Raw genomic sequence first — 12,004 nt, 5'->3', positions numbered from 1 at the left:
GCTCTTTACCTAGTCTTGTCCCTGACATATTCTTTTGTTATAACCCACAGTTTGAAAACCGTAAGTGAGGGTAGTAACGTAGATCGACTGCTACGCAGAGAGCTTTGCCTTGCCTTCACCACTACCGATCGGTACAGGGTCTGGATCCTCTGACAGCGAAAATCCATACAAACATAAGAATTACAGAGTCATTAACACTGCCCAGAAAATCATCAGCTGCTCTTTACCTAGTCTGGTCCCTGACATATTCTTTTGTTACAACCCAGTTTGAAAACCGTAAGTGAGGGTAGTAACGTAGATCGACTGCTACGCAGAGAGCTTTGCCTTGCCTTCACCACTACCGATCGGTACAGGGTCTGGATCCTCTGACAGCGAAAATCCATACAAACATAAGAATTACAGAGTCATTAACACTGCCCAGAAAATCATCAGATGCTCTTTACCTAGTCAGGAGCAGTAGTTCCAGTCATAATCTATAGGACCCCCTATCAACTCGCCAACACCTCTTGGACCAGTTCCCTTCAAGGTCTAAGAGACCGTTTCTTCCCCAGAAACATAACAATCCCAAACTATTCTCTTGTGTCTCATCTTTGGGTTACTTGAGGATTTGTTGATGGTATCGCATATTTTAACTAACTTCTGCTCCTCTGGTTCTAGTTTACGAGGTGGTCACCATTACCGGTGATGTGAAAGGAGCTGGGACTGACGCCAACGTTTTCGTTACCCTTTTCGGAGAGTTTGGCGTCACCCCCAAAGTTCATCTGGCCAGCAAGTGAGCGGCACAATTTTTTGGCACTTTCAATGCGAGTATTGCAGCGGTTTTTATATTTATAAAAATTAAATTCAGACTTTGTGTGGACCTTCAGAAGTCAAACTAGGGTTAAGGGTTTATTTAGAGATTGTTTCATGGTTCTTTTTTTATGGTAAAGTAAGGTGGTCGATATGTCGATGTTAAATCGTGAAGAATTCAACCTATATTGTGATCAGTGTTCCCTCTAAGCTGCGCGCGTGCTCAATTGTGCACATTCTCAGCGCACAAGAAAATCTAGCCAGCGCACAAAAATCAGGGCTCAAAATTACTAATTAAGAAGCGACTTAAGTCAAAGTTACAGTGCATAAAGGAAAAAATACACGGGTTCCCCTGACGTTGTGTACTGAATGCGGTATTTTGAAGTCGAGTCGAAGTCGAACGAAGTTGAGTAAAGTTAGTAAAGTTTGTCGAGAACCGGCTTCTTTGGCTCGGCTCACTAAAAGGAACCGGCTCTTTTGGGTCCTAAACAGCTCTTCATGTTGTTTCTTTAATCCCAACATGACCAAATATTATGTAAAATTATGCACGAAATGACTTAAAAGAAGGGGGGAATAGGACAAAAAAGAAAAAAAATACCAAAATGAAAAAGTAGTGAAAAGCTGAGAAAAAAAGAAACAAAAGGAAGAGGAAAAAAGAAGGAAGAATTCAGAAAAAAAGCCAGAAAAAAAGAAAAGAAAGAAACGTAGGAAAAAAGTCAATAGCGAACAAAAAGAAGAAAGTAACAGCTCGGAAAAAATAAACACAATGAGACTTTTTTTTAAAGGAATTTAAAAAAAAGTAGAAAAAACACTTGGGATTGCCGTTGCTCACTGTTGTTTCAAGCGTTGCTCACCGACTTTGTGTGAATGCTCAGACCCGTGGAAAATTAGAGGGAACATTGATTGTGAACTCTAAAAATTAAAAGATTGTCTTCTGTTCCTCATATTTACCCGAACACATCTGCTAGCCCTATTAGAAAAACCTAGCCTTTGTGGCTAGCTTTCCTTTAGTAGCTAGCATCACTGTAGTAGTTAATGGTAGATATACAAGCAGCTGCTGCAGGGGGCACATAACCTAACTATTAATGCCAACCGTTTGGACATAGTTGGTAGCTGCTAATAGATAGATAATGCTAATGTTTTTCGCAGGAATGCCGAATGTTTCGATACAAACTGTAGATACGTTTCCTAAAATTTAGGTTTTTTTCCCTATAGTATAATGTATTGTCCCTCAATGTGATCAACTATAAACTCAGTTGCGGATACGTCTCCTCACTAATTTAATAACAAAATAAACAAGCGGTATAAACATTCGTACAAGAGCTACTGTTGGTCGAACTAACACCGTCCTTTAGTAGCTAGCATCACTGTGGTAGTTAATGGAAGATAAATAAGCAGCTCCTGCAGGCGGCACATAGCCTATTAATGCCAACATTTTGGACATAGTTGGTAGCTGCTAATGCTAATGTTTTTCGCAGGAATGCCGAATGTTTCGATACATTTCCTAAAATTTCCGTTTTTTTTCCTCAATGTGATCAATGATAGCCTCAGTTGCTGATAAGTCTCCACGATAATTTAATATCAAAATAATAAACATTCATACACGAGCTACTGTTGGTCGAACTAACACCGTCCACGTGCACACACAGACTGACTTCAAATCACAAAGCTCCTTCGCGACACGTCCTTTCTTAAAGGGACTATGCAGAGACAAAAGTAACACAATTACAACAGTTAGGAATAAATGTGATCTCTAAAAATTAAAAGATTTCTTCTGTTCCTCATATTTACCCGAACACATCTGCTAGCCCTATTAGAAAAACCTAGCCTTTGTGGCTAGCTTTTCTTTAGTAGCTAGCATCACTGTAGTAGTTAATGGTATATAAATAAGCAGCTCCTGCTGGGGGCACATAACCTATTAATGCAAACCGTTTGGACATAGTTGGTAGCTGCTAATGCTAATGTTTTTTTGCAGGAATGCCGAATATAAAGGGTAAACTACAGTTTGTATCGAAAGTAGATACATTTCCTGAAATTTCCGTTTTTTTTCCCTATAGTATAATGTATTGGCCCTCAATGTGATCAACGATAAATTCAGTTGTTGATAAGTCTCCTCTCTAATTTGATAATAAAACAACAAGCTGTATACAAGAGCTACTGTTGGTCGAACTAACACCGTCCATGTGGACACACGGACAGACTTCAAATCACAAAGCACCTTCGCGACACGTCCTTTCTTAAAGGGACTATGCAGAGACAAAAGTAACACAATTACAATAACGGTTAGAAAGAATCGTGAAAAAAAAAAATCTGAATTTTGTTTGGAAGATAAACTGTGCCACAGTTGTAATTAATGCTAAATAACTTTGTCGCTCATGCGTTTATGTTAGCATTGTGGACATAGTTGCTATATGCTAACGCTAATGCTCTCGTATTAATGCCTAACATTGCAAGAGTAGATACGTCTCTAAAAATCTCATTTTTTTTCTTTTATCTGTTTGGAGGAGAAGCTTTAGTCAAAACGTTATACATTATACCGCATTCATGCAAAGTCATTAATATTTTCTATTTCCCTCTGATTTTTTTTCAGCACAGAAAAGAGGTACTTTGATGGTTTTATATTATGTACCTGGTGTTGGCTTGTATTTTATAGCACTGTATGAGAGAGCACTCCTAGTATGTTTTTGTTGGTTTCATTCATCTATTTAGCGGTCAATTGTACAATGAACCCTCGCTTTAACGCGGTTCAGTTTTTAGTGGTCTTACTGCTTCGGTGATCGTCTATTGTGTTATTATTTTTAATAATATTCCCTATCGTGGCTTCGGGCATGCAATTTAGTGATGGTAGTGATTTGTTTGCCAATCTTCGTATTTCTGAATAATCACTAGCTTCGTTTCCATGGTTATCATGTTTCTGCTTCCTCCTTTAGTCTCACTGCAAACCTTGGCACGTTTGGTTAAAAATCCAGTAAATTACTGTAATTGGGAAAAATTGTTTATACAGTACTTCTAAAAATAGGTTTACTCTTTGTTTTCAATGAATAATAGAGTTTTTATTGTATTTATTTGTGTATAACGCATAATGGTGTATAACGAAAACCCAAAATTTTCTATTAAATACCGGGATACATTTTTCTTGATTCATTTTTGTTCTTTGAAATTATTGTTATTACATATTGATCATTCTGATGAAATATAAATTATGAAATATAAAAAATTTCCATACATTTTATTATTGTAATTTTCTTATATAATTGATTTAATTGCTGTTTTTTTGTTAAAATATTTTAAGAAATCAAATCCTTATAATGAAAATATATTTGATCTGAGAAATTTAAAAAATATGTTAGAAATATTTCTAGAAAATCATGTTTTTTTATTATTAATAATCACAATTAGATTATTTGATTTAGTTTAATTACAGACTACTTACTTTTTAGTCATTATTAGCACAAAATAAATATTTAAAGTTGTTGAATATGTGCAGCCATGATCAAAATGATAAAATCATAAACTATGAACACAATACCAACACAAAATTAAACATTTATTTATTCAATTTCCTTAAGTTAGATTCTTCATCAGATACACTAAAGATTTGCTTTTTTTTGCCTTCATTTATATCTTTGTGTTTTCTTCATTCTATAATATAAGTCACTGGTACCATGAATACAAATAGTCTGGTAATGAGAAATCCTAATGCCTTTTTGTGTGTTATCTACATCACTCGTGCTGTCGTGGTTAGGATTTGGTGCTCAGCGCCACCGTGACCCGGGTTCGTTTCCTGTTGCATCCAGTGTTTTGCGTAAAACATGCACCCAAACTTTTAGTTCTTTATTGATTGAAAAAAAGCACGTTCATTTTATAATAATTGTCAAGAAATTAAGGTTTCTACTTGACGGATTTTACTTCTTTTGGAACATGCGATAAAGGAGGGTTCACTGTACAGGATGTTCGGTATAGCAATTTTGGATATTGAACAGAACACAATCATCATGGTTATGAAACCATACCGAACCGGTGTCCAAACCGAGCCCCTTGGAGGGGTTTGATCGCTATACCAACAGGATGCTCTCTTCCATACAGTTTTTGGAGTAAGGAGGAACTACGTGACATGGCCGGTCTTCTTCGCCATTCCCTCACGAATGGAAGAAGACCACGATGTCATCGAGGACTACCAAATTCCCGACGGGCGGTCGCGCATCAATTAATTGATCGGATTGCCCAGTTGCCTGATTGACCTATGGCTAAGCCCCGCCCTCAAATGCGATGAACCAATCACAGTGCGCATAGCCAATACACTTGGACATTCTCTGCTCGCATGTCCGTTCAAATGCATTGCCGTTGATTAGTTTTTGATCGTTTTTTGTGTTTTTTTTTCTTACATTTTACAAACAGCTTGCCAACATCATTTTTGCTGTTCCATGTGATCCGTTACTCCCCAAGCTTGCACAAAATTGAGTCATTTTATTCATATTTAGTTTCTTTTGTCTTTTATTAGCATATTTGGTATTGGAGTAATCCAAAAGTCATTGAAAGTAATCAAGTTAAAGTAACCCTGTAGGCAAGCTGTTTGGATTTATTTTCATTTTATGTTCGTTTTGCCGGAGATCAGAGATCAAAGCCAGGAGAGAAAGCTTACCACGTGTTGTGAGTCATCATTTTACTCATATTTAGTTTCTTTTGTCTTTTATTAGCATATTTAGTATTGGAGTCATCCAAAAGTCATTGAAAGTAATCCAGTTAAAGTAACCCTACCCAACCCTGTCCAGATCTACTGCTCAATAGAACTACAGTAATATTACACAAATACTATTATACAATTACTACAAAAATACTTCTGCAGAAGTAATACAAAAATAAAACAACAGTAATACTACAAAAATACTACATAAATACTACAAAAATTTGTTTATGGAAATGCTTCATAAATACTTCTGCAGAAATACTACAAATATACCACTACAGTCATACTATAATACAAATGTATTACTACAGAAATATCACAAGAAAAATACTACAGATATATTACAAAAATTCTACTGTGGAAATACCACAAAAATAATACTCCAGAACCAGAAAAGACTACTACAAACTACAGACTATTATGACACCATCCCCTGATCTAAAACCGACATGAGGGCAAACAATACACAGATATTGTCAACATAAAATATAAGTTTCTTTTGTCTTTTATTAGCATATTTGGTATTGGAGTAATCCAAAAGTAATTGAAAGTAATCAAGTTAAAGTAACCCTACCCAACTCTGATTATCATTTCATACATTTGATTAAATCATCAAATGACACACAGTGAAATCAAATGTGCTGAAGAATTAGCGTCTAGAGAGCGTGTTTGGCCGTTTTTTCAATTTTGTCTGAAAATATGTGATGTGGCTCTCTCCATTTCTTTTTAAGACATTTTTTGCTGTTATGGTTCTTTAAGTCAAAAAGGTTCCTGACCCCTGGCTTGAAGGCTTAGCCATAGGTCAATCGGAGATCCCGGCTTTTATTGCGGAGCCGTGTCACCCCCACCTCAAATCGGCCGTGTATTCAGTGTGTCCAGCATACACGGCCAACGCCGCCAGGAGTTTCACCTTACTCCCAAATATCACGCCCGTATCGTGTTAGCGGCACGATACGGCCTGGTCCGACTCTTTGGAAATTCATGGGATGGCATGAATTCCGAAAAGATCGCACTTCTTTCCGTAATCACTGTGCCACCCTACCCTTCCCTCACCACAGATGGCATATTCAGGACGGCCGTTCATGCGTGGCCGACAGCCTTCTATTCTTCGGTACATGACACCGTGCGCTTTAATTATACAAGCCTCGGTATGCACGGTGGGTTGTGAAGAGGAACAGGTTTTTTATTTCTTCTTCGTTGGTTAGTTTATATCCGGGTTATAAGACGGTAGGTCGATCAAAATAAACGCCGGGTAGAGGAACTGTTTCTTTAAGGTTTTTATTACAGAATATCCCGGGCACGCAGTGGTTACCGCGTGTGCGGCACAGTTCTGAGGTCTTGGGAACCTCCTGTGTGGGTTCAAATCCAGCTACCGGATTTACTGTGCGGAGTTTGTATGTTCTCCCCGTGCTTGCGTGGGTTTTCTCCGGGCACTCCGGTTTCCTCCCACATTCCAAAGACATGCGTTTCAGGTGGATTGGCCGGTCCAAATTGTCCCTAGGTGTGAATGAGCGAGCGAATTGTCTGTCCCCGTGTGACCTGCGATTGGCTGGCAAGCAGTTCAGGGTGTCCCCTGCCCACTGCCCGATGATTGCTGGGATGGGCTCCAGCACCCCCGCGACCCTACTGAGGATAAGCGGTGCAGCTAATGAGATGAGATCCCGGGCACAAATGAGCTACACAACAGTGGCTGTAGGAGTTCGCATGTGCAAAATCAAGATGGCTGACGATTACCGTAAATTCCGGACCATAAGCCGCTACTTTTTTCCCAAAAGTTCAACCCTGCGGCTTATTCAGTGATGCGGCCAATTTATGTATTTTTTTCTAACAGCCGCCAGCGGCGCTCGAGTACAATAGGTAAGATTTAGAACCGGTGGAGTATATGCGAGTGTGTTGCTAGCGTGTAGGACGACGTCTATATGACAAAGTCTCTTTCCCATACTGGGGAAGATGACTTTGACGACGTCAGTTATAAGGAGGAAGATGAGCACGGTTTACCATGTTTTTTACAAGTACCGTTTTTTTTTTTTTACAGACCCGTTTCATCGAGTTGCGAGCGTGTTTCTAGTAGCGTTTTGCTACCCTTCACAGACACGGTTTGGGATGAAAGTTATAATATTATTATTAAAGCTTTGAAAACTCTCTCGGTGTACCGTCTTTCTTTGTAAATATGTGTAACCATGTATAATATGTATTTGCAACTGTATATTTTTGTAATGTTGTTATTTTAGAGACTTATTCTGATATGTTTTCCACCGGCGAATCAAAAAGAAGAGGCGAATACAACGGGGGCTGATGGGAAGTGGAGTAAAGGTGAGACGTGTTTGTGGACGCGGCGGACAATAGTGGATATACATTTTTCCCACCCTTACCTTTGGAAATATACAATTTTTTTTCTTTGGATTATTTTCAACAGGACCCGGACTCTGCACGTCTGCGTCATATCTTAAGTACCGGTATCATTTTACGTTCAATTTGCCGGCTGTTGTTTTTGGACTGTGTACTTCATATTCAGTTACAATTGCGAGGCTTTGAGTCGGGTTTGGGTTAATTTCGTGATTGTGTTACATGTTTTAATGTGGGCGCATGCGGCTTATATAAAGGTGCGGCTTGTATGCGTACAAAATCGGTTTTTCTCCCGAAATGTGGTGGGTGCGGCTTATAATCAGGTGCGCTCTATAGTCCGGAATTTACCGTACTTTTATACCGGGAGGGAGATCCGTGAGTGAAAAACAAACCTAAAGCATACAGTGGACGGTAACCTTTTGTTTAAACTGGTTCTAACAAGAACTAATATCATTCAAAGCCACTTTCTGGCTATATCTTTAATATCTACATCTTCAATGATAATGACTTTGTAAATGAAAGAAGGAAGTCAAATAATTGCGACTAAATAATTGTGAATTAGTGAAGACTATAAAATAGATATGAAGAAATGATAAATGACTGAAATTGTAAAGAAGTCCATTTTGGGCATGATTTAGTCCAGGAATAGACATCTAAAACTGGGTTGTGGTTAGCTCAACCAACACTGACCAAAGTCTTTGTTGTGTGTACCGTAAATTCCGGGCTATAGAGCGCACCTGTAAATAAGCCGCACCCACCACATTTTAAGAGGATAACCGCTTTTGTACTTACACAAGACGCACCTGTATATAAGCCGCATGCGCCCACATTAATACATGTAACACAATCCCAAAATAAACCCAAACACTACTTTAAGTCCCGCGATTTTAACCGAATATAAAGTACACAGTTCAAAAACCACAGCCGGCTCAATGTCAGAAAATGATACCGGTAGTTAAGATTTAATGCAAACCTGCAGACTCCAGGTCCCGTTAAAAGTAATCCAAGGAAAAAAAGTGTATATTTCCAAAGGTAAGGGTGGGAAAAGTATATATCCACTATTGTGTGCCGTGTCCACAAACACTCACCTTTACCGGTCCCCACTTCCCGTCATCCCCCGCGTCGGTTACGCCCCTTCTTTTTAATTGGTCAGTGCAAGACTTATCAGAACAAGTGTCCAAAATGAATACAAATAAATACATGACAAAAATATACAGTTGCAAATACATATTATACATGGGTTACACATATTTACAAAGAAAGACGGTACACCTAGAGAGTTTTCAAAGCTTTAATAATAATATTATAACTTTCATCCCAAACCGTGCCTGTGAAGGGTAGCAAAATGCTACTAACAACACGCTCGCAATACAGTTAGCGCTTCTGTTAAAAAAACATACCGTACATATAGAAGTCACGGTAAACCGTTCTCATCTTCCTCCCTATAACTGACGTCACCAAGGTCGTCCTTCTTTAGTGTGGGAAAGAGACTGTCATATCGACGTCGTTCCACGTTCCCTTATTCAAAAACACGCTAGCAACACGCTCATAAGGTAAAATTTGCGTGCAGTAGCTCTGTTTCCTTCATTATCGGACTGTTCGATTGCGTTTAGCTTGTAAGTTGCGTCATGTGCCTTGAACTCGAGCGCCGCATCACTGAATAAGCCGCAGGGTTGAACGTTTTGGAAAAAAGTAGCGGCTTATAGTCCGGAATTTACGGTACCTCATCTATTGTGGTCAAAATTTAGCCACCAAAGTCGTTTTTTTTTCAACGCCTTCAAACATCTTTTGGACATCTGATCATGACCTGAATCTGATCTGATCCGTTTTAGACCCTAGTCCAAAAATAGACATCTAAAACTGGGTTGCGGTTAGCCCATTCAACATTGACAACATTTAGTTTTTGTTGTGTTTACTTTGTCCATTTCGGTCCAAATTTAGCCCTCCAAAGTCATTATTTTTCAAAGTTTTAAAACATCTTTTGGACGTTGTAGTTTGGCCTTAATCTGGTGTTGTTGTTGAAGATAAGACCAATTTGTTGAATCGTCTCATACGTGTTCAAAGAAATGCAGGAATCAAAATGACATAAGAGGGAGTTCTTTTTATTGATACACAATTTCAACAAGAGACTCAGCGAATCAAAGATATGCGTGTGTCTTTATAGTTTTCAACATAGCACGTGTACCCGGTTTGGCCCCGTCCCTTTTCACGCCTGAAGGCGTACATGCCCAGGGTTCCGTCCTTATTTGGAAGTGTTTTTGAGTTTATGCCAGTTTATGTCACCTTGCCCTTTGCCGTTATCTGTTGTCCTCCTTTGAGGAGGATTGTTTATACTAATTCGTCCTTCAAGACCTTCCCGAGATGTAAACATTTCTCCCAACTGTAAGCAAGTCTTTCTACATTTCTTTCTAAATGTATGCAAATCTATTCTACAAATGCAAGTTTATTTTCTACAACATTGTTCGTTTAAGAAATGGTTTAGTCCAAAAGTAGATCTCAAAATAGGTTGTGGTTAGCCCATTGAATAAATTGAGTTTTTATTATGTTCACTATGTCCATTTCGGTCACGGTGGGATAGTTCCACACAGAAAGCTTAAGTTCCATAAGCACTAACTGAACTATCTTTTAAGTTTGGCTAATTCTTCCGCTTCCCACCCAAGTATATTATGATCAGTCCATACAAACTAAAAAGATTCATAGGTTTTTACCTTATCAACGTCTTTCTAACCATTTTTGTCTATCTGGGATCGGATAATTCCGACCTTTTCGGTAATTCTTCTGCTTTTTATAGGAAATCATAAACTTTAAATGTAAGACAAAACCTATTTCCAGAACTTTCCAGGATCGGCTATTTTCTTTTTTGATGTCCTTCATAACGCCAACAAAAATAAAGTCCTAATGGAACATACAGACCACACCGAAAGTGGGAAGTTCCACCAGGCCAGTCCTCAAATTTAATTCTCCTTTTCAAAAACTGTTTGCCACAATGCTGACGTGTGCCTTTGCAGAAGCCGGACTGCCTTCGAAAAGAACAAGACGGACGTTTTCCGCATCAAAACACACAATGTGGGTGCGCTCAAGAAGCTGAGGTAAACGTCCAGGTTAAAATGTGGTGTCGGGAACTTCAAAATATTCTACTTGCTGTTGCCATCTTCTGGCTGAAATCTCTATGGCAGCCTCGGTCCGGCTCTTTTTGTGAAATTCTTAGATGTGCTCGAATAAACTATTACTTATATTTTGGAGGGTTTGGGTTGGCACCTGGACTGTATTTGAAACAGTCCTTTTCTTACTTTCACCATTTCCTCCTAGAATAAAAGAAAACAGAGAGCATGCGCATGAAATCACTCTCCTCCCCCTCACTCCCCTGCTTCCTTTCCTCCGGCGTAATGCACTTTGTGGCTGAAACACCGAGATAACAGTAAGATAAAAGAAAATGGGTGCAATGGAAATTAATAAATAAAGGCTCTTAGAACTCAGTTGGGCATAGTTAACACACAATTAATAGAAAAAATGTCATTTTAAACGTTTTAAGGACACATCAAACTACGGACCGCACCTTTAAACAATATCATTTTTTTCAAAACCTTCATGTTTTTCACTTCTTAGCGGGGATTATATATGCTAGTAGCTTATGCTAGTCGATAAAGGCAGCTTAAAAGGGGGCGAGGTCACGCTTTTTTCCAGCTGTGTAGCACTCGGCTGGATTTGATCCTGTCGTGGAAAGGTTAAGCTCCATCTGCTTTCGCGCGTTTGAAATGACTAAAAAGCAATTTCTCTTCCGCAACGTGTTTATTTAAATCAATGAGGTGAGAAGGTGAGTTATTTAAATAAAAGACAAAGGACAGTTTTACTTGCAGAATATTCTGGGCATGAATAAGTCACAGATGATACTTATTTGTTTTGTTGCTGCCCAATGTTATTGCACAACTTTTCATTGCACTATTGTTATAACTTAGGCCAGTCTCCAAGAACTATGTTGTAAAATATTTTTGCCTTTTTATCCCAATCAGTAATCTCATTTTTCTTTTTAATTCTTCATTACATATTACCCTGGAGTGCCATAATCTCATTGCACACAAAGATTGACAATCTTGATATCAATGAGGATAACGACAGTTCAGTTCAAAGCTAGTTATCAATCAACAAGCTAATTATCACGCTAACATACATGAGTTTCCTAAA

At 38.6% G+C, this 12,004-nt stretch overlaps 1 protein-coding gene across 1 annotated transcript in view; it reads left to right on the top strand.

Moving 5' to 3' along the window:
• The window catches only part of loxhd1a (lipoxygenase homology PLAT domains 1a), an 82,100-nt gene that overhangs the window by 4,571 nt on the left and 65,525 nt on the right, over positions 1-12,004 (top strand). The window contains exons 2-4 of the mRNA XM_088319986.1: positions 658-772; positions 3,380-3,391; positions 10,831-10,911. Coding sequence (XP_088176112.1) covers positions 658-772; positions 3,380-3,391; positions 10,831-10,911 — 208 coding nt within the window. The remainder of the gene's footprint in view (positions 1-657; positions 773-3,379; positions 3,392-10,830; positions 10,912-12,004) is intronic.

This window comes from Urocampus carinirostris, chromosome 16 (assembly GCF_059441175.1).
Source record: "Urocampus carinirostris isolate Australia breed hairy pipefish chromosome 16, RoL_Ucar_1.0, whole genome shotgun sequence".
NCBI lineage: Eukaryota > Metazoa > Chordata > Actinopteri > Syngnathiformes > Syngnathidae > Urocampus > Urocampus carinirostris.
This window is presented reverse-complemented; position numbering and strand designations above follow the sequence as displayed.